Source organism: Muntiacus reevesi, chromosome 2, assembly GCF_963930625.1.
Source record: "Muntiacus reevesi chromosome 2, mMunRee1.1, whole genome shotgun sequence".
Classification (NCBI taxonomy): domain Eukaryota; kingdom Metazoa; phylum Chordata; class Mammalia; order Artiodactyla; family Cervidae; genus Muntiacus; species Muntiacus reevesi.
Window position 1 is genome coordinate 18446587 of NC_089250.1, and position 24116 is coordinate 18470702.

Here is a 24116-nt window from a genome sequence, read left to right on the forward strand (position 1 = left end):
TTTTAACAAGATCTCCCAGGTTAGATGTGCAGTGCTCTCTGGTTGAGAGCAGTGATTCGCTGCCTTGGCTGCAAATAGAATTTCCTGGAGAACTTGTAAAAGTAATGTCTGGACTTTGTCCTAGACCCTAGACCCAAGTTTCAGGATTTCTTTGTGGGGGACCAGGAACCCACATTTTACAGGATACTCCGAGATCATTTTTAATGACTAGTGATTATTTGCACCCATGGGTCTAGCTCAAAGAGTTACAAACAAGAGCATGGTGGGGATGCGAAGACCGTAGTACTGACCTGCATTTCTGACCTTTTATTAAGGTCAGGTATAGCAAGGCTGCAGATGAGAGAATTAGCCCTTGTTGAGTACTTAGTATATTCCAGGCATTATTGTCCGAAACAGACTACATATTTGACTGAGAAGAGTCTTTCGGCAAATATATAGCCTACATCACAAGGTTGTAGTGACATACTGTGTGAATATATAGATTGAACCTGTTAATCCCCATCAGTGTTTCCTATATGGATATGAAGCAGGAAGCATTTAGTTTTACACACACACACACTCACACACACACACTCCATGATGTCACCCCACTTCAGTGTGTACCACTGCCCATTTCTCCCCACAAATCCCCTAAGAATAAAATAAATTGTGATGAAGTTAAAAGTCTCATTTGTCTGCCAGTCTTAGCTGAAGGGAAGTGTCTCATTCTGAAGTTCTTTCATGACCTTTCTTTTTACCCGTGGAAAGGATTGCAAAGATCCCAGCATCAGGGGAGCCGCTAGCTTAGTGACAGTGGTGTCCCTGCAGCTCTGAGCAAACCCACATGCCTTTACTGCTCTTCTTCAGGTTGGCGGGGACGTCAGAGCCCTGATCTTTCACTCAGTCCTTGGTGTTGCAGGACTCCGTGCTTCCTGGAAAGGGGTGTTCTCTACATGGCTTGACTATCATGGCTTGGATTTGTCTCCACCAGTTAGTGGTAGGTTAGCTTCACCAGTTTCCCTACTTATTAAGTGGGAATAATAATGTAACCGATATTTAACGGTGTTCCGAGGAGGTTATCAATTAATGCAGTAAGATTCTTAGCACACACATGACCCCATAGTAAATGTTCAATGAGTGTTAGTGATTACAGACTTAATTGGCTTGTTACAAATGATTAGGATGTATTTACTTTTACATGATTCTTTCCTCAACAAAAAGGAGGGATGGATTAGATTAGCTCTGAAAGATCTCTGCACTTTGAAGGTAACACAAACAGACACAAGGCCATATGTTTCAGAAATATCCAGTCTTATTGCCGCCTTGCAGCAACCAGGGCCAAATGGCTTTATGAATAGCCAGGATGTATAAGGCTCTTAGCAAGGAATTAATTTGAAACTGGAACACTCAGGACAGGAGAGTGGATAATGAGCTGTTTGAATGCTTTCTTAGTGCTGCTGTCAGGCTCCCCCAGGTAAACTAGCATTCCTCCACCTTCGCAGCCCCTGATTCCTTCCTCAGCTTCACTTTACAGCACTGGTCACCTCGTGACATTATCTGTCCTTGTTTATCCATTGTCCTTCTCATCACTAGTAAAGGAAATGGACAAGGGCTCTCTCTGGTGATTTGTATCACCAGAGTGTGTAGTCCTTGAGGGGTCACTTACGGGCAGAAACTAGAAGTGTGCCTAGCACACAGAAGGTGCTTGTCAGATATTTGTATTGAATTAATGACTTTTGATGCCTTCTTGTATAGCTTTTGGTACCATGAAGATTCAGGTTCAGGATGAAGAATCTATATATGAGCATAATGATGCAAAGCGACTCTGGTGGAAGTTTACCACCTGAATGCTAAGAAGGGCTTTGCTTCTTAGCTGGCCCTTCCAGCTAAGAAATTCCCTCGCGGTCCAATGGTTAAAACTTTGCCTTCCAATGTAAGGGGTGTGGGTTTGATCCCTTGTTGGACAGCTAAGATCCTACATGCCTTGTGGTCAAGAAACAAAAACATAAAAGAGAAGCAAAATTGTAACAAATTCAATAAAGAGTTTTGAAATAGTCCACATTAAAAAAAAAACACTTAAAAAAGGAGTTCCTTGTGAAGTAGCTGATGACAGTTAATATGCTCGTGAAATAATTATAAAGTCTACTTACATAGAGGACCTTCCTTATATAACAGAAAGTTGTACTTTCCTTAAATAATAGAAAGGATTACATCCTTAAAGAATGTACTTTCTTAAAGAATAGAAAGTTGTCTCATGAAATAGGTGAAAAGCTGGTCCCTGGTTAGGAGAAAAATATTACACTTTTATAGAGTATTATGAAATAAAGGTTAAAATAATAAAGGAATGGTAGAATAATGCTAATCAAAAGTTAACTTGACAGTTACTGAGTTACTTGAATCCTTAATAAAATAATAGAAGACAAATGTCAAAGGAGAAAGGGCACTGTGCATTTAGAGTATCTCTGAAACCATCAATAGGTAACATCAATTTTGAAAGACAGATACTTGTCAGGTGAAGCTGATAATTTCAAAATTTAATTTACATGGTGGTTGAACTAAATTGGTACAGTGGAAGTCATATAAGGGATTTGATAGATATACATATAAAATTATATATGAAGAATTTAGATTTACTCGAGCTCAAATATTTTCAGAGGAGAGCAAACACTGAGTGAAGAACAATAATACAAAGTTAATAATAAATAGTAGAATGTTGCTGAGGTTCTTGATGAGAGAGTTTATCACTAATGTATCAGTTTGTAATTCTTTGAGCTTCTCCTAACAGAAACCACCCTGGCTTTTTTATTTTTGGTCTTCTCTGGCCATCTAATATCTGTAATTGTTTTTTCTTTGCTAAAAAGGTTGCCCTTATAATACTTGAGACAGTCAATATGAAAAGATGGAGATAGATGGGTAGTCACATTCATTCATACAACAACATTTTAGCAAACACTTGCTGGGCTGGGATCTGAGGGTGGAACCTCTGAGATTAACAAGGGAGATGGGTGAGAGAGCACCGGTTCTAATCAGTGAAATTGACACAAGGCGTGGACTCACTGTGCTTCCAGAACCTGGGGACTCCTTAGCGAGGGAGGTGCCCTCCAGGCTCTTAGAGGGACAAGAAGGGATGGAGGGGTCTGTGGCCTCTGGTCACTTCAGAGCACTCCAACTGGATCTCAGCATTGGGTGGAGAGGTGCCAGGGCTTAATCTGATGTCTTGTGACCCCACGGGATCAACCTCTCCGAGTTTTGCCGTCTGACATGTACTTTAGTAAAGGTGTTGTGAGTGATACGCAGAGGATGCATTCATGCATTCAGAGGTCTGGGCTGGAGGCAAGGAACACACGAGCTGATGAGAGCCCATCAAAATGTTGTAACACAGCTAAAGAAAGTTTTAATGTGGCATAGTGGTAAAGACGGAGAAGGCAATGGCATCCCACTCCAGTACTCTTGCCTGGAAAATCCCATGGACGGAGGAGCCTGGTAGGCTGTGGTCCATGGGGTCGCTAAGAGTTGGACACAACTGAGCGACTTCACTCTCACTTTTCACTTTCATGCATTGGAGAAGGAACTGGCAACCCACTCCAGTGTTCTTGCCTGGAGAATCCCAAGGATGGGGAAGCCTGCTGGGCTGCCGTCTATGGGGTCGCACAGAGTCGGACACGACTGAAGCGACTTAGCAGCAGCAGCAGCAGTGGTAAAGAACCCGCCTTGCCAATGCAGGAGATGTGAGAGACAAGGGTTCAATCCCTGGGTTGGGAAGATCCCCTGGAGAAGGAAATGGCAACCCACTCTGGTATTCTTGCCGGGAAAATCTCATCAACCCAGAAGCCCAGGTATAGCCAATGCGATTGCAAAGAGTTGGACCTGACTGAGCGACTGAGCACACACACAGCCCTGCGGAGTCTTCAAGTGCAGTGGCGGGAGCAGCAGCCTGGATGTCAGGGTTACACTAGAAATGCAGAATTTCATCTTCCATGATCCCAGATCTGTGGAATCATCTTAACAAGATCCCTTGGTGTGTTGTATGCACATGAAAGTTGGAGAATTTCTGACTTAAACGACCCTGGTTGACTCATCCAGGGCTCCCTCCCTGGTGTTCACTTTCTCCATCGCTTCTTTAATGCTACATTTTAGCCACACAAATTTCTTGCAGTCGTTTTAATTGTGTGGAATTAAGCGTCTGCCCTCTGCCCCTGCAGTTTTCTCTATGTGTTTTCTTCCTCTCTCACTATCCCACTGGCCAAACACCACCATCTCCGCGATGAAACAAAACCCCAAACAGCCAAACCTAAACCTTCAGTTCTGATGACTTATTCACTTCTTTGCTGGCTCAGCACCCTCTGGGGAGTTGTGACAGTAACAAGTGTAGTGTTATTTCCTAGGAGCTGTGTGCTTAGGGGAGGCAGACCCCCAAACTCAGGGTAACAGCATGGCAGATACTCTGGTGGGGTCAGGCCATTAAAGGAGCACCTTGCTGCTGAAGATGTGTTCAGTGGCTTCCCGAGAGAGGAGACCTCAAGAGTGAGAAAGGACAGCAGGGAAAGATTGAGCCGTCCCTTCTGTCTGAAGGCTTCGAGGATGCTCTGAGAAAGTGCCCCGCCCCGACCCTGCGGAGGCGCTCAGTGTTTCCCCTTTAGCTCCGTGTCACCCTGCGCTGGGCTGGGTGATTAGTCCGCCTTCTCCATGGCACGACAGCGTCCACGAGGGCAGAGCCATGACTGCCACACACTGAGCTCCCCGGGGACTGGTGGTCAAAGCATCCAGTGAGGAAGAGAGGGCGGTTTATGCTTCTGTATTGGGGGCTGGTGGGAGAAGACTTTAACCCACATGAGGGTGGGTTAAAGGATAAGTGAGGGTAAAGCAGCCTTCCTTCTCCAAAGTTGCTTATCAAGGAAAGAACACAAGAGAGCAGCATCTGGAGAGGAATTGGAGGAAGTGGGATTGGTTCTTAAGATTTCTGAGTTGATTATTCAGTTGACAAATATTAATGGATGAAGGTACAGTTGGACCTTACTCTCTATGGAGGTTCCCACAAATATTTTTGAATCCTAATGCATGTATCTCCAGCAAGGACCCTGCCTCTTTTTCAGTGCTTATACTGTAAACAAGGTCCCTTTCATGGTCTATTGGGTGCCACGTTTTTCACATTTTTGTGTTTTTGGTTGGTGATCTTGCCGTTCAAAATGACCCCCCAAATGTAAAATGCAGTTTTGTGGTCCTAAATCCAGCAAGTCAGATGTACCTCACGGAGAAAATACATGTTATTTTCAGCTTCCGCCAGGCATGAGATTTAGTCCTGTTGGCTGTGAGTTTAGCGTTCGTGAATCAACCATATCAATGTGATGAAGAGTCTTTAAACAGAAACTCAGAGAAAACATGGCCGTGCAGAGGCTCCGACCTCACCCGTGGCCCCTCCCGGACCAAGGCCTCAGTGTTCTGAGTTCGGGGAGGGTGGGCAGCGGCCTCACAGTGTGGCTGCTGTGAGCAGCAGGAATCGGACTTTCTCTCCTGGGGGCCGCTCCGGGCCCTGGGATCAGGCAGCGAGGACAGAGCCGGACTTCACCCCTGAGCCGTCCCCGCCAGCCGGGCGACTGTCCCTGGAAATATAGGGCGTGCGCAGGGCCCAGCGCTCATCTGTGGGGGAAGCATTCCCTCTCACGATAACACAAAATCCTCCCGGCCGCAGCCTACACCTTTTCCTGTCCTCTCAACTTTCTCTCTCTCTCTCTGCTGCTGCTTTCTCCCCCCGCTGCTTTTCCTCAATCCTGCTGTATATTTGTCTTTCCTTTAAACTTCTCTTTAATTGCCTCTTTCTGAATCTGCTGCTGGATCAGACGGGTTTGAGGAGCAGCCGCGGGGGCCCCTGGGCAGTGAGGACCGGGGTGGGTGGACGCCAGAGGCCACCCGAGGGGAGACATGGAAGTATCTGAGCTGGGAGCACATTGCGGGGAATCATTGGTGTGGACAGTCAGCAAGGCATGTGGCTGTGTGCTGAGGTGAGGAGACTGTTCTAGAAGACGGGGTTGGAAAGATGTTTTCAGTCCTGGTGGCTACAGGCCTAGACATCAAGACTTCTCACCTGGGGCTGTTTTTCTGGAGGGGGGCTTTTATTTAATATTTTAAATTGAGAGAACTGAGAATCACATGCAGCTGTAAGAAATAATATCTAGAGATTCCTTGTCTATTTCCCTCACTGGTAAGATTTTGAAACACTGAAGTTTCAGATCCTAACAGCACTGAGACAACCCACTGATCTTATTCACTTCTCTCCGTTTACTTGTACTCATATGAATATTTGGGAGGTTCCTGATGAGGGTGGATATATTATTTTTTTCCAGGATGGGAATCCTAATGATTCCAATTTCATATGCCTCAGAGAAATTCTTGAGTTTTTCTTTGTAAATATTTTCACATGACATTAGAACACTGACTATTTATTTCCCTATTGACTCTCTCTTCCTTCTTCATATGTATCTAAGATTCAGTGGGACCTTTGAACTCATCCTCTTATCTATAGAAATGGGTTTTAAACTCAGTCTTCCCAAGAAATCTCCTGTTATTTCTAGTGAAGGGTAAGCATACTATGGTGGCTTTGACACGTCTTAATTCTTCCTGGATAGCAGTGTGGATATCAATGACACGGGATGGGGAGTCTATTGACAAGCACTCCAGGGACATCTAGGCTCAGAGGAGTAGTGTAACCTTTGACCCAGCCCTACACTCTCTGGTCTCAGGGTACTCATCTGTAAATGTGATATTTCAGTTTATCTCTCAGACCACCTTCCAACTATAGTGTTCTTTATTTATAGCTTGTAAATTTTGTAGGGGTGTGTGTGTTGTGTATGTGTGTGTGTGTATATATATATATATATATATATGATAACAGGGTAATAAAATTCATCTTTTGTCCTTCTCTCTGAGTCATCTGCTGTTTTTTCAAGCTTGTTTCCTGTCTTGCCTTTCCTCAGATTTTTTCCAAGGATTTTATCTCAGTAAGTGAAATACAAATAAATACCTTTATAAAAAGGGGCACTCTTATATTGGAAGGTGGCAATTCTGTTAGGTTTTTCTTCCCATGGCTTGTATTAATAACTTCTCTCCTCACTGTGATATGTGTCTTTAAGAAATGTGTTATTGCCAAAGATGGCGGAGATGGTCTCATTTTGCATGAAGCATAATTTTGCTGTTTGCATCATAAATTCTAATACGTGTGTCAACTGCATATTATTTTTAGATTTGATTAAATACCTTGATGGCTGGTATCTGTCTTCTTGGAAAAGGCTTCTTCATTGCCTTGGGTGGTTAAATAATTTAAATATCACAGGAAGAATCAAAGAAGAGAAACATTGGGAAAACTGATTAGGAGTAGGGTATGATGTATAACCGTTAAAAATGTATATATCTGACCTTTTAAGTATTGCTCTAATTCATTATTAGATGTTCCATTTTTTTCACTTATTTAAAAGGCACCTTATCTAGAGAGGCAAATCAATATTTACAGCGCATTAGTGCCACAGAGAATTTGAAGGTTTATCCTCTCCTCTCTTCAAAGGAAGGCACACATCAAACAGCCTCCACCACCACCCAGGACCTGGTGACATTGTCCCCATCTCTGGGCGCTTCATCCAGTAACTTAATTATTGAAGATCCTTATCTTTGAATTTTCTTTCATATTTCAGAGCCATACTTTGAAAATCTATTTATTAAATAAATCAGAGATTACCAGAAGAGAAAGTTTTATTATTGTGTTTTGAGAAGTATTGATTTTCCTAAAATGGAGGGTAAGTAATGATAATAATAATGACCAAATTACCTTAAATGAGAAGCTCCCATTATTTCTAATTGCTTGCAAGAATGCAAATTGCACAGGATTATTAGTAATGCTGAAAAATTGTGAGCCCTAGAAGCATGAAGCAAATTATAGGCAAAAAGGCTGTATTTGTATTTTATTTCTCTGAGGCCAAGACAAAATTGCATTCTTTTATGCAATATTTTGCTTTATCAGGACAGTGAGAAGTGGGGAGCTTGTCAAATGAATCAGGCAGGTGTGTTTCATGCTTCATTTTGTTGATAAGGTCAGACCTCTGGAGTAGTCTCTTTCCTTAGAATCATGTTCAAGTTATCCAAAGACCTGAAGGCAGTTGTGGCTACTTCTGCACTGTAACCCACAACCCTTGTACATTTTTCATTCTTCTCTGAGGCACCTGTTAATGACACTACTTTGAGATGCTTTTATATTTTTTTCTAGTGCCTCTTCATAAATGGTTTTAAGTTCTGTTTAGGATGAAGTTTGGTGGATGATTATCAGTATAGGAGTATATGATCCTGTATGGAATCAAACAGTTTTTAGTTTTAATGCTAAATCTCTGATTTTATAGATGGGGATACTGAGGTCCAGTGAGGTGGACTGACATGTTGGGATTACACATCTAGGCAGGTGATGGTTCTTTTTTTCTTTTCGGTAGACTGAACAGTTTTATTTGTGCCTTATAGTTCTAAAATCTGCTTACTTGATAGACTGTTGTCGGTCAGTCGGTAAGTCGTGTCTGACTCTTGTGACCTCATGGGCTGCATCAAGCCAGGCTTCCTTGTCCTTCGCCTAGTAGTCCCTAGACTACTAGGAGGGAAAAGGTACAAACCAACATGTACAGTATGAGCCCGTTTTTGTAAAATAAAGCAGAAACACACTAGGAATACAAAAATCTAAAGGCAAAGGCTGACGTGAATGTTAACCAAAGTCATAAAAATTATAGCTTTTTATAATTCTTCATCCAAGTACATGGTCAGTTCAGTTCAGTTCAGTTGCTCAGTTGTGTCTGACTCTTTGCGACCCTGTAGACTATAGCATGCTGGGCTCCCCTGTCCATCACCAACTCCTGCAGCTTACTCAAACTCATGTCCATAGAGTCGGTGATGCCACCCAACCATCTTATCCTCTGTTGTCCCCTTTTCATCCTGCCTTCTAATCTCCCAGCATCTTTTCCAATGAATCAGTTCTTTGCATCAGGTGTCCAAAGTATTGGAGTTTCAGCTTCAGCATTAGTCTTTTCAATGAATATTCAGGACTGATCTCCTTTAGGATGGACTGGTTGGATCTCCTTGCAGTCCATGGGACTCTCAATAATCTTCGCCAACACCACAGTTCAAAAGCATCAATTCTTCGGTGCTCAGTTTTCTTTATATAGTCCAATTCTCACATCCATACATGATGTGAAAAAACCATCGCTTTGACTAGATGGACTTTGTTGGCAAAGCAATGTCTCTGCTTTTTAATAAGCTGTCTAGGTTGGTCATAACTTTTCTTTCAAGGAACAAGTGTCTTTTAATTTCATGGCTGCAGTCACCATCCGCAATGATTTTGGAGCCCAAGAAAAGAAAGTCTCACTGTTCCCATTGCTTCCTCATCTATTTGCTGTGAAGTGATGGGACTGGATGCCATAATCTTAGTTTTCTGAATGTTGAGTTTTAAGCCAACTTTTTCACTCTCCTCCTTCACTTTCATCAAGAGGCTCTTTAGTTCTTCTTTGCTTTCTGCCATAACGGTGATGTCATCTGTGTATCTGAGGTTATTGATATTTCTCCCGGCAATCTTGATTCCAGTGTGTGCTTCCTCCAGCCCAGCATTTCTCATGATGTACTCTGCATATAAGTTAAATAAGCAGGGTGACAATATACAGGCTTGACGTACTCCTTTCCTGATTTGGAACCAGTCTGTTGTTCCATGTCCAGTTCTAACTGTTGCTTCCTGACCTACATACAGATTTCTCAGGAGGTCTGGTAATCCCATTCTCTTGAAGAATTTTCCAGTTTGTTTTGATCCACACAGTAAAAGGCTTTGGTGTAGTCAATAAAGCAGAAGTAGGTGTTTTTCTGGAACTCTCTTGCTTTTTCCGTGGATGTTGGCAATTTGATCTCTGATTCCTCCGCCTTTTCTAAATCCAGTTTAACATCTGGAAGTTCATGTTCAAGTACATGGTCAGTACTATAATACTCCATGTCATAGCTTCTCCTAATCTGTATTCAATTTTTTATCTTTCTAATGATGTCATTTAATGAACATCTATTAATTTTAATGGAGATTTGGATCCTTTGCATCACAAAGAACATCTCAGGGAGACTGTTAGGCAAAACTCTATTCATAGTGATCCAGAAACATAGTTTGTGTTGTTCACCGAGTTGATATTGAACCAAAGGTGCCCAGACACTAATGGATAAGATGAGGCCCGTTGGCACAAAATAAGATGGTAGCCCCAAATGTATTCCTCACTCAGCACAGCTGCAGTTTAAAGAAAAAAGCCATTTTATCTACTATTCTTGATGAGGCAGCAAAATGATAACTTTAAAAAAATCCTGACCGTTGAACATGCAGTTTAATATTTTGTGTTAACAACATAGGAGGCAGGCATAAAGCACTTGTACATATTGAAGGTAGTGAAAGTGTTACTCTGTCAGTCATGTCCAACTTTTTGTTACCCCATGGACTATAGCCCTCCAGGCACAGCTCATCTACCAAACGATTTCCCAGGCAAGAATACTGGAGTGGGTTGCCCTTTCCTTCTGCAAGGGATCTTCCTGGCCCAGGGATCCAACCCTGGTCTCGTGCATTTCAGGTGAACTCTCTCATCTGAGCCACCAGGGAAACCACATATTGAGAAAAACTTGTATATGATGATTTGAGTTGTAAGCTAAGATAACCATTTTTAATGGAGCAGTGCTTTTATTTGAAAGAAGAATGAAAAAACTGTGTTTATTCAGACTTTGGGTATCTGGCAGGGTTTCTAGAAAATGGATGAACCGAACCTGTCATTACATGGAAAACAACTTACAGTGTTCATTGCCAAAGATAACATTCGAGCTTTAAATTCTCGTAGAATTAGATTTTGGAAAACTTATATCTTATTATGAGCATGATAACGTCCCAATACTTAATGATTTTTCTGATGGAATTGGTAGTAATATTCACATATGTGATTTTCTGCTATAAAGAAATATGTCAACATTTGAAGGGTTGGTTTAACCTAATTACTAATATGTTCCAAGTAATTGTTGCAAAATTTTTCATGGGTAGAAGATCCATTCGAAGAGTAAGATGTAACAAGAGAACAAGACGTTTACGTTCTATATTGCAGCTAACCTTCGAGTCAAGTTTTGATGTGGTATCAAAGATTTATAATTTTCTGAGGATATTAATTTTTATTTTATTTATTTGGCTGCACTGAGTCTTAGTTCTCTAGGCCAGAATACTGGAGTGGGTAGTCTCCCTTCTCCAGGGCATTTTCCCAACCCAGTGATTGAACCCAGGTCTCCCACATTGCAGGCAGATTCTTTCCCAGTTGAGCCACTTAGTTATGGCACATGGGCTTTTAGTTGCTGCGTGTGGTATCTAGTTCCTTGACCAGGGATCCCTGGGCCCCTTGCATTGGGAGTGTGGCATCTTAGCCACTGGGCCACCAGGGAAGTCCATCTGAGAAGATTATTAAAATTCTATTTCCTGTCGCAGCTAAGTGTTGGTGGAGTTCTTTTTTTCTTTGTATGCTTGGTCATATTGCAGCAGGTTAATGAAGACGCAGAAATGAGACTCCAGATGTCTGCTGCTAAGCAACATGTGAGACAGTGCCCCTCTCCAGCTTCATGTGCTTTGTTTTGTAAAATCATTTTCATAAAATTCTGTTGTTTATGTTAACATGTAATAGGTTTATTATTGTTAACTTAAAAATGAATGAATAAATATTAAAAAACCTTTTTTTCGTTTTCACTTCTAGCATGGTATATGCCTAGCTATACCCCACATAAACAGAAGTTTTTTGGGTTCTTCAGTAACTTTTAGGGTGAGAAAGGGTCCTGAGGTCAAAGTTGAGAAATACCGGTATAGGTATCTGTCCCTTGGGGCATGCTTTGTCATCTTATGCATCATACTTCCTTTATTGAACAAGTAGAGGATTTTATTTTTTTCCTTCATTTTCTTTTCCCCTCTCCTTTTAACATTTTTGGAATTGGGATTCCTCTTGTTTCAGTTTATATGTATAGCTTATGTAATAGTTCTTCAACTCTCCCAAATCTAATGATGCTTTTAAAATCTGTGTTTGATTTCTCAGTGTATGTAATTTTACTTTGAAAACACTGCAAAATTCTTCGCCTTTACAAAATTGAGACTGACATTTATATCTGCAAGTAGCTAGAAGTGGAGTTTATTTTTCAATGAATGGGCGAATAACAGAATTAATTTCAAGATTTGGGTGGTGATGGCGTGCTGACCAAGGAGCCTCAAGTTCTGGCCAGAAAACTTTCCCCATGCTCTTCCTGTCACCTCTCAGGCTCCATTTACTGGTCTGTGAAGTAAGTCACATGTTTCTCCACTGGGCCTGCACGCATGCTTAGTCGCTTCAGTTATGTCCAACTCGGCGACCCTATGGACTGAAGCCCACCAGGATCCTCTGTCTATGGGATTCTCCAGGCAAGAATGCTGACTGGAGTGGGTTGCCATTCCTTCCTCCAGGGGATCTTCCTGTCCCAGAGATCTAACCTGCATCTCCTGCAGCTCCTGCATTGCAGTGGATTCTTTACCACTAAGCCACCAGGGAAGCCCCCTTCTCCACTAGGATTAATGCTTAAAATAAAGATTCAGATCCTTTCAAGTCATTGACTTCTTAATGTTATTTAATATGTGCATGCGTGAGTATAAACTGGATGAAAATGACATAATTTTCACACAGCCATAAAACGAAGAAATTACAAACCAATCAAAATGTAAATTGTCACTATCAGTGTGAGACACTGTCTAAATCGCAGCCAGCATGAGTGTGGACATGCGATATGTTACGGTGTCTTCACATTGCTGCCCGTGTGCTCTTTGATGAGTTTGTTCTTACAGCTCATCAACTGCAAGAAAACCTGACTTCAATATCATCATGCTGTCACTTGGCATTCCTTTGCTGAGAACATATTGTTTACTTTTCAAAATGAGTTTTGATCTCCTGTGGCATCCTTCACTGTGTGGTTTGTGTCAGTGCTGCCTGCGGTCTGTGCCCTGGCATCTCCCCCGAAGGGGCAACCGAAAGGTCTGCAGTCCCGCTATAACTCCACCTCTTCTTGAATCCACTTTCTTCCCCTGCATCTCTAATTTTGAGGGTTACAGATGCAAAGAGGTACAAAGTGCTAATTATTTGTGTCTGTTTCAGACTAACAGATTAACACAGTGATCATGACTTTTCAGAAGACGATGATCCTAATTATTTATCTAATCTGAATCGGGTCTGCAGTGTATTTCTCTTGGGGAGAATTTCAGAAACAAATTGAGTAAGCTGTTTTATTGTGTTCAGTTGAATTCATTGAAATTTATAGTCCCTGAATTTATTTGGGGGTGAAATGTACTTTCATGTACTTTTTTATTTTATCATTGTCGGGACTGCTTTTAGTCATTACTTCTGGACCATTTTTAAGGCCTTTTGTGAACTAACAGTGCTTCTTTTAGACTTAACACACACACACACACACACACACACACACAAATATAGGTATACACAGTTCATTAACAACCAAGCAATCAGCAAACCTGTAACTGGAGGCAACAGAACCCATATCTAAGGAGCAATATTTTAATTTCCCAGAAGTATTTTATTCTCCCTCCTCCCCATTTTGTTGGTTTTCTGCTTACATTTTTGATGTTTGAATCTGAGAACAATTTTTTTAATTGGGAGAGGACTTTTTTATGGTAAGAGCATAGTACTATTAACACACCTAGATCCTTAGAAGTATATTTTTGTGAACTTGTTTTTGAGAGTGACTGTATAGTTCTTTGTTTTGTTTTGTTTCTATTTTTTTTGTATAAATTGTAAGCAATAAGGACTGTCACATGTTTTTATATACACTTAAAAACTGGAAATTATTCTTTCCTGTAATTTTCCTGTATGTATTTCTCTTAGCAAATTAAGATAAACACCAATAGTATTAAATTAAATGTTCAATGTATTTTTTTCTCTGGTTATGTTACTTAGACTCTTTATTGGTTATCAAATCCTCATGACGTGGAAGTAAATGCTAAATGCAACATTTTATTATGATTCATATGCTTCTCTGATCATTCATATGTTTTCTCTGATCGTTTCTAATTTGCTTTAACATATTTGAGACTATTGGATTGACAGTGGTTTAAATGTAACTGTTAACATATATAAATCATCTGTCCTTAGTTTCACATTCTCAAGGATCTCCATAGCCACACATTGACCAGATGCATCAATATTCCAAAATTGTTTCTCATAGAATAAATGATGAGTTTACTCCTTCTCCATTAAAGCTGTTTTGTTCGAGGCTTTTAATAAATATTTACCCTGCATCCTAGGTTTTGTAAACAAATTGATCTAAGCATTAATTTAATCTAAAATTTTGTCATATGTTTATTATGCTTTCCGCTCAGTTGACGTGTGGGGCTTTTGGTTCTGATTCTCAGTGTTACAGATGCACATGCCTGTGTTCTCCTACCTGGTTTTCTAGTGTTTCTTTTCCATTGTCACAGTCATCACGTCTGCTAGCATGTACCTAGTGCTACCATACGAAGGCTGACCTGAGTTTGTTATTGATTTTTGTTAGAGTAATTGCAAACAGAATACAGCTGATAAAACACCACCTTTTATGTAATTGTGTATGTGAGTATATGGCAGGTACTACCTGAGTATACTACCTGAGTATATTACCACTACAGTGGTCAAGAATCTGCCTGCCAATGCAGGAGATGCAAGAGACAAGAGCTCGCTCCTTGGGTTGGGAAGATCCCCTGTAGAAGGCATGGCAACCCACTCCAGTATTCTTGCCTGGAAAATTCCATGGACAGAGGAGCCTGGTGGGCTATAGTCCATGGGATTGCAAGAGTCGGACTGATTGACAGCATGCACACTCGCATATTGGTATTCTACTTTTAAGATTTCATTATCTAAAGGATAAGAAATATGATTGTGCTTTGCACTTTCTGATAATACTTTGTTGAGCAAAAGAAATATTTTATTCAACAGATTTCTTTACTAGAAAAGCCAAACCAATGTCAGGATGATAATAGCAGCAATGGTTATTTTTGTCACTCTCTGTTGAGTGCACACCATGTATCAGGATCTGTTTTAGGCAGTCTATCTCATTTAGTCCTTGCAGTCCCCTTAGGTGAGAAGTGATGTTCTATTGCTGTTTGTGTAGGAAGGGACCAGGGAGAGGACAGTGAAGCCACTTGCTTAGAGCCACACAGGTAACAGGTGTGAAATGCAGATACACCTGGCCGTCTTACTCCAGAGCAGGTGATCCTGTGGATAAGTATTCTTTCATCCTGTAGACATCCTGTTTCTTTCACAGTGAAGTCTTTTAAAGAAACGAATGGAATTTCTACTTAGGATGCTCACCCACTGTCACCTTAAAGTGTTACTCTACTCTTTAATCTTTGGGACTTAACTATCTTTATTCTCACACACAGTTTTCAGGTGTTAGGTTATCTTTTAAAAACACAATGGTTTTTTATGTTACAGATATGCCTCTTCACGTCCGACGGAGCAGTGACCCAGCGTTAATTGGCCTTTCCACGTCTGTCAGTGATAATAACTTCTCCGAAGAGCCTTCAAGGAAAAACCCCACACGCTGGTCGACAACCGCTGGCTTCCTCAAGCAAAACAGTGCTGGCAGTCCTGCAGCCTGTGACAGGAAGGTGAGCGCCCCTCGTTCGTGTCTCCTTCATGCCAGCGAGGGCTGGCACCCGTGGGCCGGAGCTTTTGTGTCCACAGCATCCCCACCGTGTCCTCTGTGACCTCCATGCCAGAGTTCCAAGAGCTTCCTTATTGTATTGCCCTTGAATTTTCTGATAAAAATCTGTGTTATTTTTTCATTTTTTTGAATTGATAACATGTTCATGTGATTAAACATGACAACTTTCAACATGAAATACATACATATAAGGTCACTCTCAAACTTGTTTCTTGGTTACCCTTGTCTCTGTCCTCTTCAGCAACCCTCTTAGGAGCTTTCTGCGTGTCCTTAAAGGGGTAATCAATGTGTAAGCATATATCCACATTGGCCCCTGAGGTACACTAAAGAAATCACAGCATATGGACTGTTAAGGATGAAAGTGGACGTTGTCCATGGTCATTTGCTCTCACTATGCAATTGTTAATTTTATCTTCATACGAAATGAAAGTGCACTGTCTAGTCTTATAATATTCTCTTCTTTGACCTGATTTAATTTTGTCCATGACCTAATTTATTTAGTCTAAATAAACAAATGTTATTTTAGTCTATTTAGCCTACTTTTTTCCACTTTGTATTAACAGTCTTTGTCATATATTCCTTATCATCCCGTTCTGTTAGATCTCTAACCTTTTACCCAATGAGCTTTAAGCTGTGCTTGTCATTTCACTGCTGAATTTATAAAATAGATTCTCAACAAACATCTATTGAATGAATTAATGACAGTTTTTCAGTTCGGCCTGTAACTGAGCACTGTATGTATTGAGAAGTACAGAAACATATTAATCACATATTAATAGTAAAATCACTTCAGTCATGTCTGACTCTGTGACCCCATAGACGGCAGCCCACCAGACTCTCCTGTCCCTGGGGTCCTCCTGGCAAGAACACTGAAATGTAGCTTGATATTTGCTTGATTTAGCCTTTGCATCTATGTTAAAATAACCTTTAAAATTTCTTTTAACTTAGTTTCACATTTCAACAAACTCCTTTTTGTACTAGTTTGTGTAAAGAAAAAAGACGGAATATATAAGATTAAACTGAGAAGGCTGTATTAAGAAAAGCAATGTACTGTAGTCGCTGCTTATTTTGGATGAGAGGTTTAACTGTTAGGCTCATTCTTCTGACCTATTTTATTAGATATGTGATGAGTATCTTATTGAGATTAGCCTGAAAATTTAGAATTTTCTATCACACAACAAACTGTTCAAAGAATCTAGTTTCTGAATAGGCCTCACGACCTTTCATTTATGTTCGGAATAGACCTGATTTACTTGGATATTCACAAATATATGGCTTCTCTGGTGACTCAGATGGTAAAGCGTCTGCCTGCAATGTGGGAGACCTGGATTCGATCCCTAGGTTGGGAAGATCCTCTGGAGAAGGCAATGGCAACCCACTCCTGTATTCTTGCCTGGAGAATCCTATGAATGGAGGAGCCTGGTAGACTACAGTCCATGGGGTTGCAAAGAATTGGACACGACGGAGCCCTTTCACTTCACTTCACAATATATAACAAGTCAAGTTGGTAGTTTAAAAAAATTTATTCCTTTTAGAAAGGTTTTTGCTTAGTTGTAGGATAGTGCACCAAAACTCACTGAAGAAATGAAGGTTTTCTTTCTACCTCATTCAACATTTTATCTGTATGAGTCAGCTTCACTTGTAGCGAAGAGAACCACAGGAGCTGTTTTAGACATAAAAGGACTTAATATTGAGAATTTGTGTTTCAGAAAATCACTGGAAGGGCTGGCAGAGCAGGCCATAGTCTGGGCCCCCAGGGCTTTCTGGACAGTCTGGCTGGTCTGAGGAGTGGGTACAAGACCTAATGTCCCCATGCCTGCATCTGCTCACTCGACATAGCACCATCTCCTCATGTGCTCACTTTGCCTCCTGTCGCCTGTGTACCTGACCTGAACCCAGGAATATCCCAGAAAACACCACCATTTCCACTGCTTGCCACTAACGATAGCCCAAGAAAAATCTCTATTTCACAATTATCATTAACATCACAGGCTCTTGAATCCAAATGAGCAGAATGAAGTTTGCTCCAGATACTTGTCTACAGGGGCGTTTTTTTCCTGGGAAATGAACTTTAGTGTTCCAGCCTCCAGAGCCCACAGAGGCCACTCAGAGCAGATGGGGATCCTTCTGGCCAGTTCTTTTAAAATAACATGTATCTATCATTGTAAAAATGTGGGCAACTAGTAGCATAGAGCAAAACTATAATAGCCTATTTCAAAACTCAGCTTAATACAGATGTTAATGATCACACACACAAAGTGGGAGTCATTCTCTGTCTACATAGTTGCATCCTGATGGTTTCTACATTTCTTTCCATTTCCTGGGGATTTCCCCTGCTGTGAATTTTGTTAGAAATATTTTTGATGAATGCAAAATATTCCAGTGTAGAGTATACTTCATCATTCTCTCATTGTTGGACATTTATACTATTTTTTCACATTATAAATATCAGTGCTATGAGATAAACTTGAATATAATTTTATTGGTTTTAAAAATGGTTACTTTACCCAATAAACTTTTTTCCTATTGGGAGTGGCATTTAATGTAGCCAGATAGCCACACTATTCCTTAGCAAAGTCCTTGATTCACGCACATCTCTAGATGACTTCGTATTCACCTATGGCACATGTAAAAGGTAGTGTGTAGGGAATTTGTCTTTTGAATTGTCTTTGGCTTTACTTTTCAATACCTATTTACTACGTTTCCTGGTCTAGATTTTAAGTTGTTTGTAGTTTAGTCTGAGGAGTTTTTTGTTTTTTTTTTTTAACATGTATATGTCTGATAATGCTATCTTATTTTCTGTAAATGACTTGTGATGTTTACAGTATTAAGGAAGAATGCTTGAAGGAAAGCATACTTGCTTATTGGTATGAAATTTTATTTATTTGTGTTGCATCCACGAGAGCTCACTCATGCTGGGAAATTTCAAGATGTTATAAATTCTTATCAGTGTGTAGAGATTTAGGTTTTCTGTATAAAAACATGGAAATAAATTAGTTAAGGGTTCACGGTCCTGTGATTCATTGATCTCTGTGCTTGTATAAATCATCTGTTCTTGTATAACTCATCTGCATATGTAAGTAGTTTTCTATTTTTCCAAGTTAAAGAAACAAAATGGTTTTGGAGTAACCAATCAGCTAAAGCCTCTTCTTTCTGAACAAGACAGTCACAGTGAATTATCCCTTGTGGATCAAAACCACAGATGAGAGATGGAATCTAACCAGGTTAAAGAGTGATACTGTGCTGTCAAGTTTAGAGGGCACAGTGCACAGACTTTGATGCTACTAAGCCAGATGAGAACTCAGAAACCAAGAGTGCTACAAACTTCTGAATTTCTTAAATTTTGTCAGTTTTACCTGGCAGTGAGGCATAGAGGGGAAGAGAATCTTGGCTTTTTTTTTTCTGAGTTCTCTGGAACATTGGTTCATTCCTGTTTCTCAACATTTTGTGGCTGACTGCCCTTTCCACCTCTTTGAGACCAATTTGTTCACACTGTGTGAGCAAGTATCTTGCTAGAAGATGTATTGTCCTTTGAGATTTTGTGTGTGCAAATTAAATATTTCATCTTGGGAAAGAGTCAAGATATTTCAGTCAGTGTGAATATTTAAGTTGTCTTGCCACCTGTTCCGCCATCCTTGTTAGGTCCACATCCCTATGAATGAAGTGGCCACCTAGGATGTGGACATAGTTTGACTCAATTCAGTGTAATGAGGCACTTATCACAACCAGCCTGCCATGAGATTTCAGGGACAAGGTCTCTGTTCTGTTCATTGGGCAGTGGTTATAAGCTGTAGTTTCTTTCTGATAAGTAATAAGAGGTATTGCTTTTTTAAGGTAGAAGTAGATGTTTTTCTGGAGCTCTCTTGCTTTTTTGATGATCCAGTGGATGTTGAAAATTTGATCTCTGGTTCCTCTGTCTTTTCTAAAACCAGCTTGAACATCTGGAAGCTCTTGGTTCACGTATTGCTGAAGCCTGGCTTGGAGAATTTTGAGCATTACTTTGCTAGTGTGTGAGATGAGTGCAATTGTGTGGCAGTTTGAACATTCTTTGGCATTGCCTTTCTTTGGGATTGGGATGAAAACTGACCTTTTCCATTCCTGTGACCACTGCTGAATTTTCCACATTTGCTGGTATATCGAGTGCAGCACTTTCACAGTATCATCTTTCAGGATTTGAAATAGCTCATCTGGAATTCCATCACCTCCACTAGCTTTGTTCATTGTGATGCTTCCTAAGGCCCACTTGACTTTGCATTCCAGAATGTCTGGCTCTAGGTGAATGATCACACCACTGTGATTTGTCTGGGTCATGAAGATCTTTTTTGTATAGTCTTTCTGTGTATTCTGCCACCTCTTCTTAATATTTTCTGCTTCTGTTAGGTCTATGCCATTTCTGTCCTTTATTGTGCTCATCTTTGCATGAGATGTTCCCTTGATATCTCTAGTCAATAAATATAGTTTAATTTCCTGCCTTTTTTGCTAATTTGTGATATATTGAGAGCATTTTTCTGTGTCTTGTAAATATTGATAGCTTGCCCAATGTTCTGTTATGTAATGATTTTTTGGACTTGTTTATTAACTTTGGTGTTTCTTATTGTTGTTATTTAACATATTTATACATTTTCCTTTTTTTTTGCTCTTATAAATAATCTTTAGAAGTATCCTCCAGAGGATATCCTAATATACCAATCAGATGTTGACATCTCTGATTATTTTCTTAGAATAGATTCCTTAAGTAGACTTATTTGACCAAGGAAACAAACATTTTTAAGGCTATTGATAGTTATTTCCCATAAATTCATAAATGATAAAGTAAAAAGTACTTATGTTATATAAAGAGATTTATGGAAGTGAGAGGTAGAATGAAGAGCACCAAGAAGCACCTGGTACTCCTTCTGAATTCCAGTACTTACTGTTCTATTGAATAGCTTAATGGTTCCATTTGATTGTGCATCAGAATTACATATGGACTTTTAAAAGATAAAGCACATTGATACCAATAGATTCTTTCATCTGTTTCAGGACATTTGTGTGTGTTTATTTAAAGCTCTTCTGTTGATTCCAGGAGGGTCTTTTTTAAAAGAACTTGGGTCCAGTTCTAAAGGGATGATATCTTTGCCTGTCAAGAGAAGGCAAAGAAAAGTATAATTCTGATTTTGAGATGTTTTCTTTTTAGGCTAGATTTTCTGTCTTAGAATAGAATCTGAAACATTTAGCATATTTGATTTTGTGACATTTCACTTCATCTCACACTCAGCTCATATTTATCATTTTTAAATGAAAATCTATTATTGAGTCTTTTTAAAAAGTATAACAACACCCCATTGAGATATTAGATCCTATCTTATCAATACAAAGCTAGAATAGGAAATATTTTTCTAGATAGAAGCTATGATAAAAGCAGTGTTTTTGTTTATTGGTAATTTGTGAATCCATCCTGCCCCCTAATCTTAGTTGAAAGTGCATTTGAATACATAAGGTCATTTTCTGGGACATGAGAGTCCTAGCATTAGGGTCACCAATGCTAATCAGACACAAGAAGCCTCCAGAAAACTCCTGCTACCTGTTTTATTGAGAACGGGAGTAACAAAACTTTTACAGTTGGTATGTAGACAATAAAATAGCAATAATCTTTGAATCCTATTTCATGTGATTATAAAGTAGCTGCTTGCTGGCTCAGTTATTCATTCATTTGTTCATTCATTGTAAAATGGTATTCTATATTTAGCTTTTTTTTCCTTCCTCCTCTTCTCAAACCTTTGGCTCCTTAGTCTGCTTCTTCTCATTTTTCTTTCTAATGTAGAAGACCAGTCATATTGGTAAATTTGAAAATACTAGTCCATTTTAGCAGGAGGCTATTACAAAAATGTTGTTCATGCCATCTAGTTACAATAACCATCTAAAACCTCAAAGGATGGGCTAAGAAGTTTTCTAAAACCATGTTTTCTCTGTGTATAGCTGTGCTTAATTTTCTGCGAGATTGTTGTTAAGTTGCTAAGTTGTGTCAGGCTCTTTGTGACTCCGTGAACTGCAGCACACCAGGCTTCCCTGTCCTACACCATCTCCTGGAGTTTGCTCAAATTCATGTCCATTGAGTCAGTGATGCTACCCGACCATCTCATCCTCTGTCATCTCCTTCTCCTCTTTCCCTCAATCTTTTCCATCTTCAGGGTCTTTTCAACAAGTCTGCTCTTTGCATCAGGTGGCCACAATATTGGAGCTTCACATCAGTCTTTCTAATGAATATTCAGGGTTGATTTCCTTTAGGATTCACTGGCTCTATCTCCTTGCTGTCCAAGGGACTCTTAAGAGACTTTTTCAGTACCACAGTTCAAAAGCATCAATTCTTCATTGCTCAGCCTTCTTTATGATACAGCTTTCACATCCATACATGACTCGTGGAAAAACCATAGCTTTAACTGTATGGACTTTTGTTGGCAAAGTGATGTTTCTGCTTTTTAATACACTGTCTCAGTTTGTCATAGCTTTTCTTCCAAGGAGCAAGCATTTTTTAATTTTGTGGCTACAGTCACCGTCTGCAGTGATTTTAGAGCCCAAGAAAATAAAATACGTCACTGTCTCCAGTTTTCCTCTATCTGATTAGCTTTGAGGGAAATCCAGCTGAGACCCAGGTCTATGACTAACCTGGTACAACATTTGTACTTTCTGCAAAAGGCCACTAAAACTATAAATATCACCTTTCTATTTTGCATATTAAAAGATCTTAATTTGAATGCACTGCATTTTTGTCCTTTCAGTACTTAATGAATCTACTCATTTCTGCAATAGGCTAAGCTCACGTGCCAAGCTCTACTAGTCTGAGTTTTTAATCGCCTAGACTCATCTTCTACTTCTGTGCCACATTTAGGAATGTAATCTCCTTTCACATGCTTTAAATATTATAATTTGTGTTCATAGTTATGAAATCCTAAGGTGCTATTGAGAAAATGGTTAAGCCTGGATGTGATATTTTTAGAACTCACAAACCATTCCAGGAATATAAATCCAAAGCAATGTCAGGATTCTTGTTTAGTGCCCTCAAAGTTACACATTCTACAGATGGAAATGAAGATACTAAACAGTTTTCTTAATTTGAGGGAGGAGACCAGGAACTCATTAACTTACATTGAAGAAAAATTCAGGTATTCTTTAGACATGTAAAAGTATTTTGACCTCATTTCATCTTTCTAAGTGGTTTTTATTTTTAATATTTAATACTTTAGCTTCTAAACCTACCAATTCGGGTCATGAAGTCATGGCCTGTCACTTAAGAGAAGAGCCTTGGTTGGCTGCTGGGACTGGGCTCCCTGGTGTTTGCCCTCCAGCTCTATCTTATTAATAGCTTGCATGTGTTCTAGGTGCCATCATGTGGGCTTCTGTGGGGAGATGTATTCCAGTCAACATTTTTTACAGAGTCGGGGTAGAAGTGGTTTCCATCTCTCCCATCTCCCAGTGTACTGTTTTTGAGATTTTGGTGTTTTTGTGTAGTGATAGCCAGGTTGATCTGAGTACTTGCAGGGTGTGTTATGTGTTGTATCTCATCTATTCACTCTCTGAAGTCTAAGTATTGTTACAATTTATTGATGAAGAGGTAGAATCTGAAAGAGTTTAAATAATTCACCTTAGAGTTAAACCAACTGCTAAACAATAAAGCTATTAATCTCTATTAGCCAGTTTCATATTCTGTGTTCTTGATTTTACTACCCACTTTCTTACATGCTTACAGACTTTACATATTGCCCAATGTTCATTTAGTTGTATATTTTAAACTGTAAAATATTTCATAACAACCTCATTTCTGTCACCTCTAAAACTTTGTTAGGCAATTAAAACAGATATATAAGAATAATCAGCATTTGTTATTAAAAAACTGGCATAATTTTTAAAACCTTACCAAGTCTATATTATATCTTAGCATCTTAGTCTTGAGTAAAAATACGCTAGCTTCATTAGTGTCACTAATCCTTTTGGTGAGTACCACTGAGCTGTACAGTTAAATATAGTTAAAATAGTGTGTTTTATATTATGTGACTTTTATCACAGTGGTGGTGGTGGTTTAGTCACTAAGTCATGTCCAACTCTTGTGACCCCATGGACTGTAGCCTGCCAGGCTCCTCTGTCCATGGGATTCTCCAGGCAAGAATACTGGAGTGAGTTGCTATTTCCCTCTCCAGGGGATCTTCCTGACTCAGGAATCAAACCCGGGTCTCCTGAACTGCAGGCAGATTCTTTACCGACTGAACTATGAGGAAGCCCTTTATAATTAATAAACTTTATTACTTATTGCTGATTAGTGCTGACAGTTCTTATATTCCTTTTTTATTGCTTAACAGAAAGTTTTAGAGGAGATAAAAATGATGTTCTATATTTTTCGAAAATATATCTGTGGAGATGCT

General features: G+C 39.7%; 1 protein-coding gene across 13 annotated transcripts in view; it reads left to right on the forward strand.

Moving 5' to 3' along the window:
* The window catches only part of PARD3 (par-3 family cell polarity regulator), a 553895-nt gene that overhangs the window by 230677 nt on the left and 299102 nt on the right, over positions 1-24116 (forward strand). For all 13 annotated transcript variants that reach the window (XM_065921047.1, XM_065921054.1, XM_065921051.1 and 10 more), the window contains exon 4: positions 15489-15664. In XM_065921047.1, the coding sequence (XP_065777119.1) occupies positions 15489-15664 (176 nt within the window). The remainder of the gene's footprint in view (positions 1-15488; positions 15665-24116) is intronic.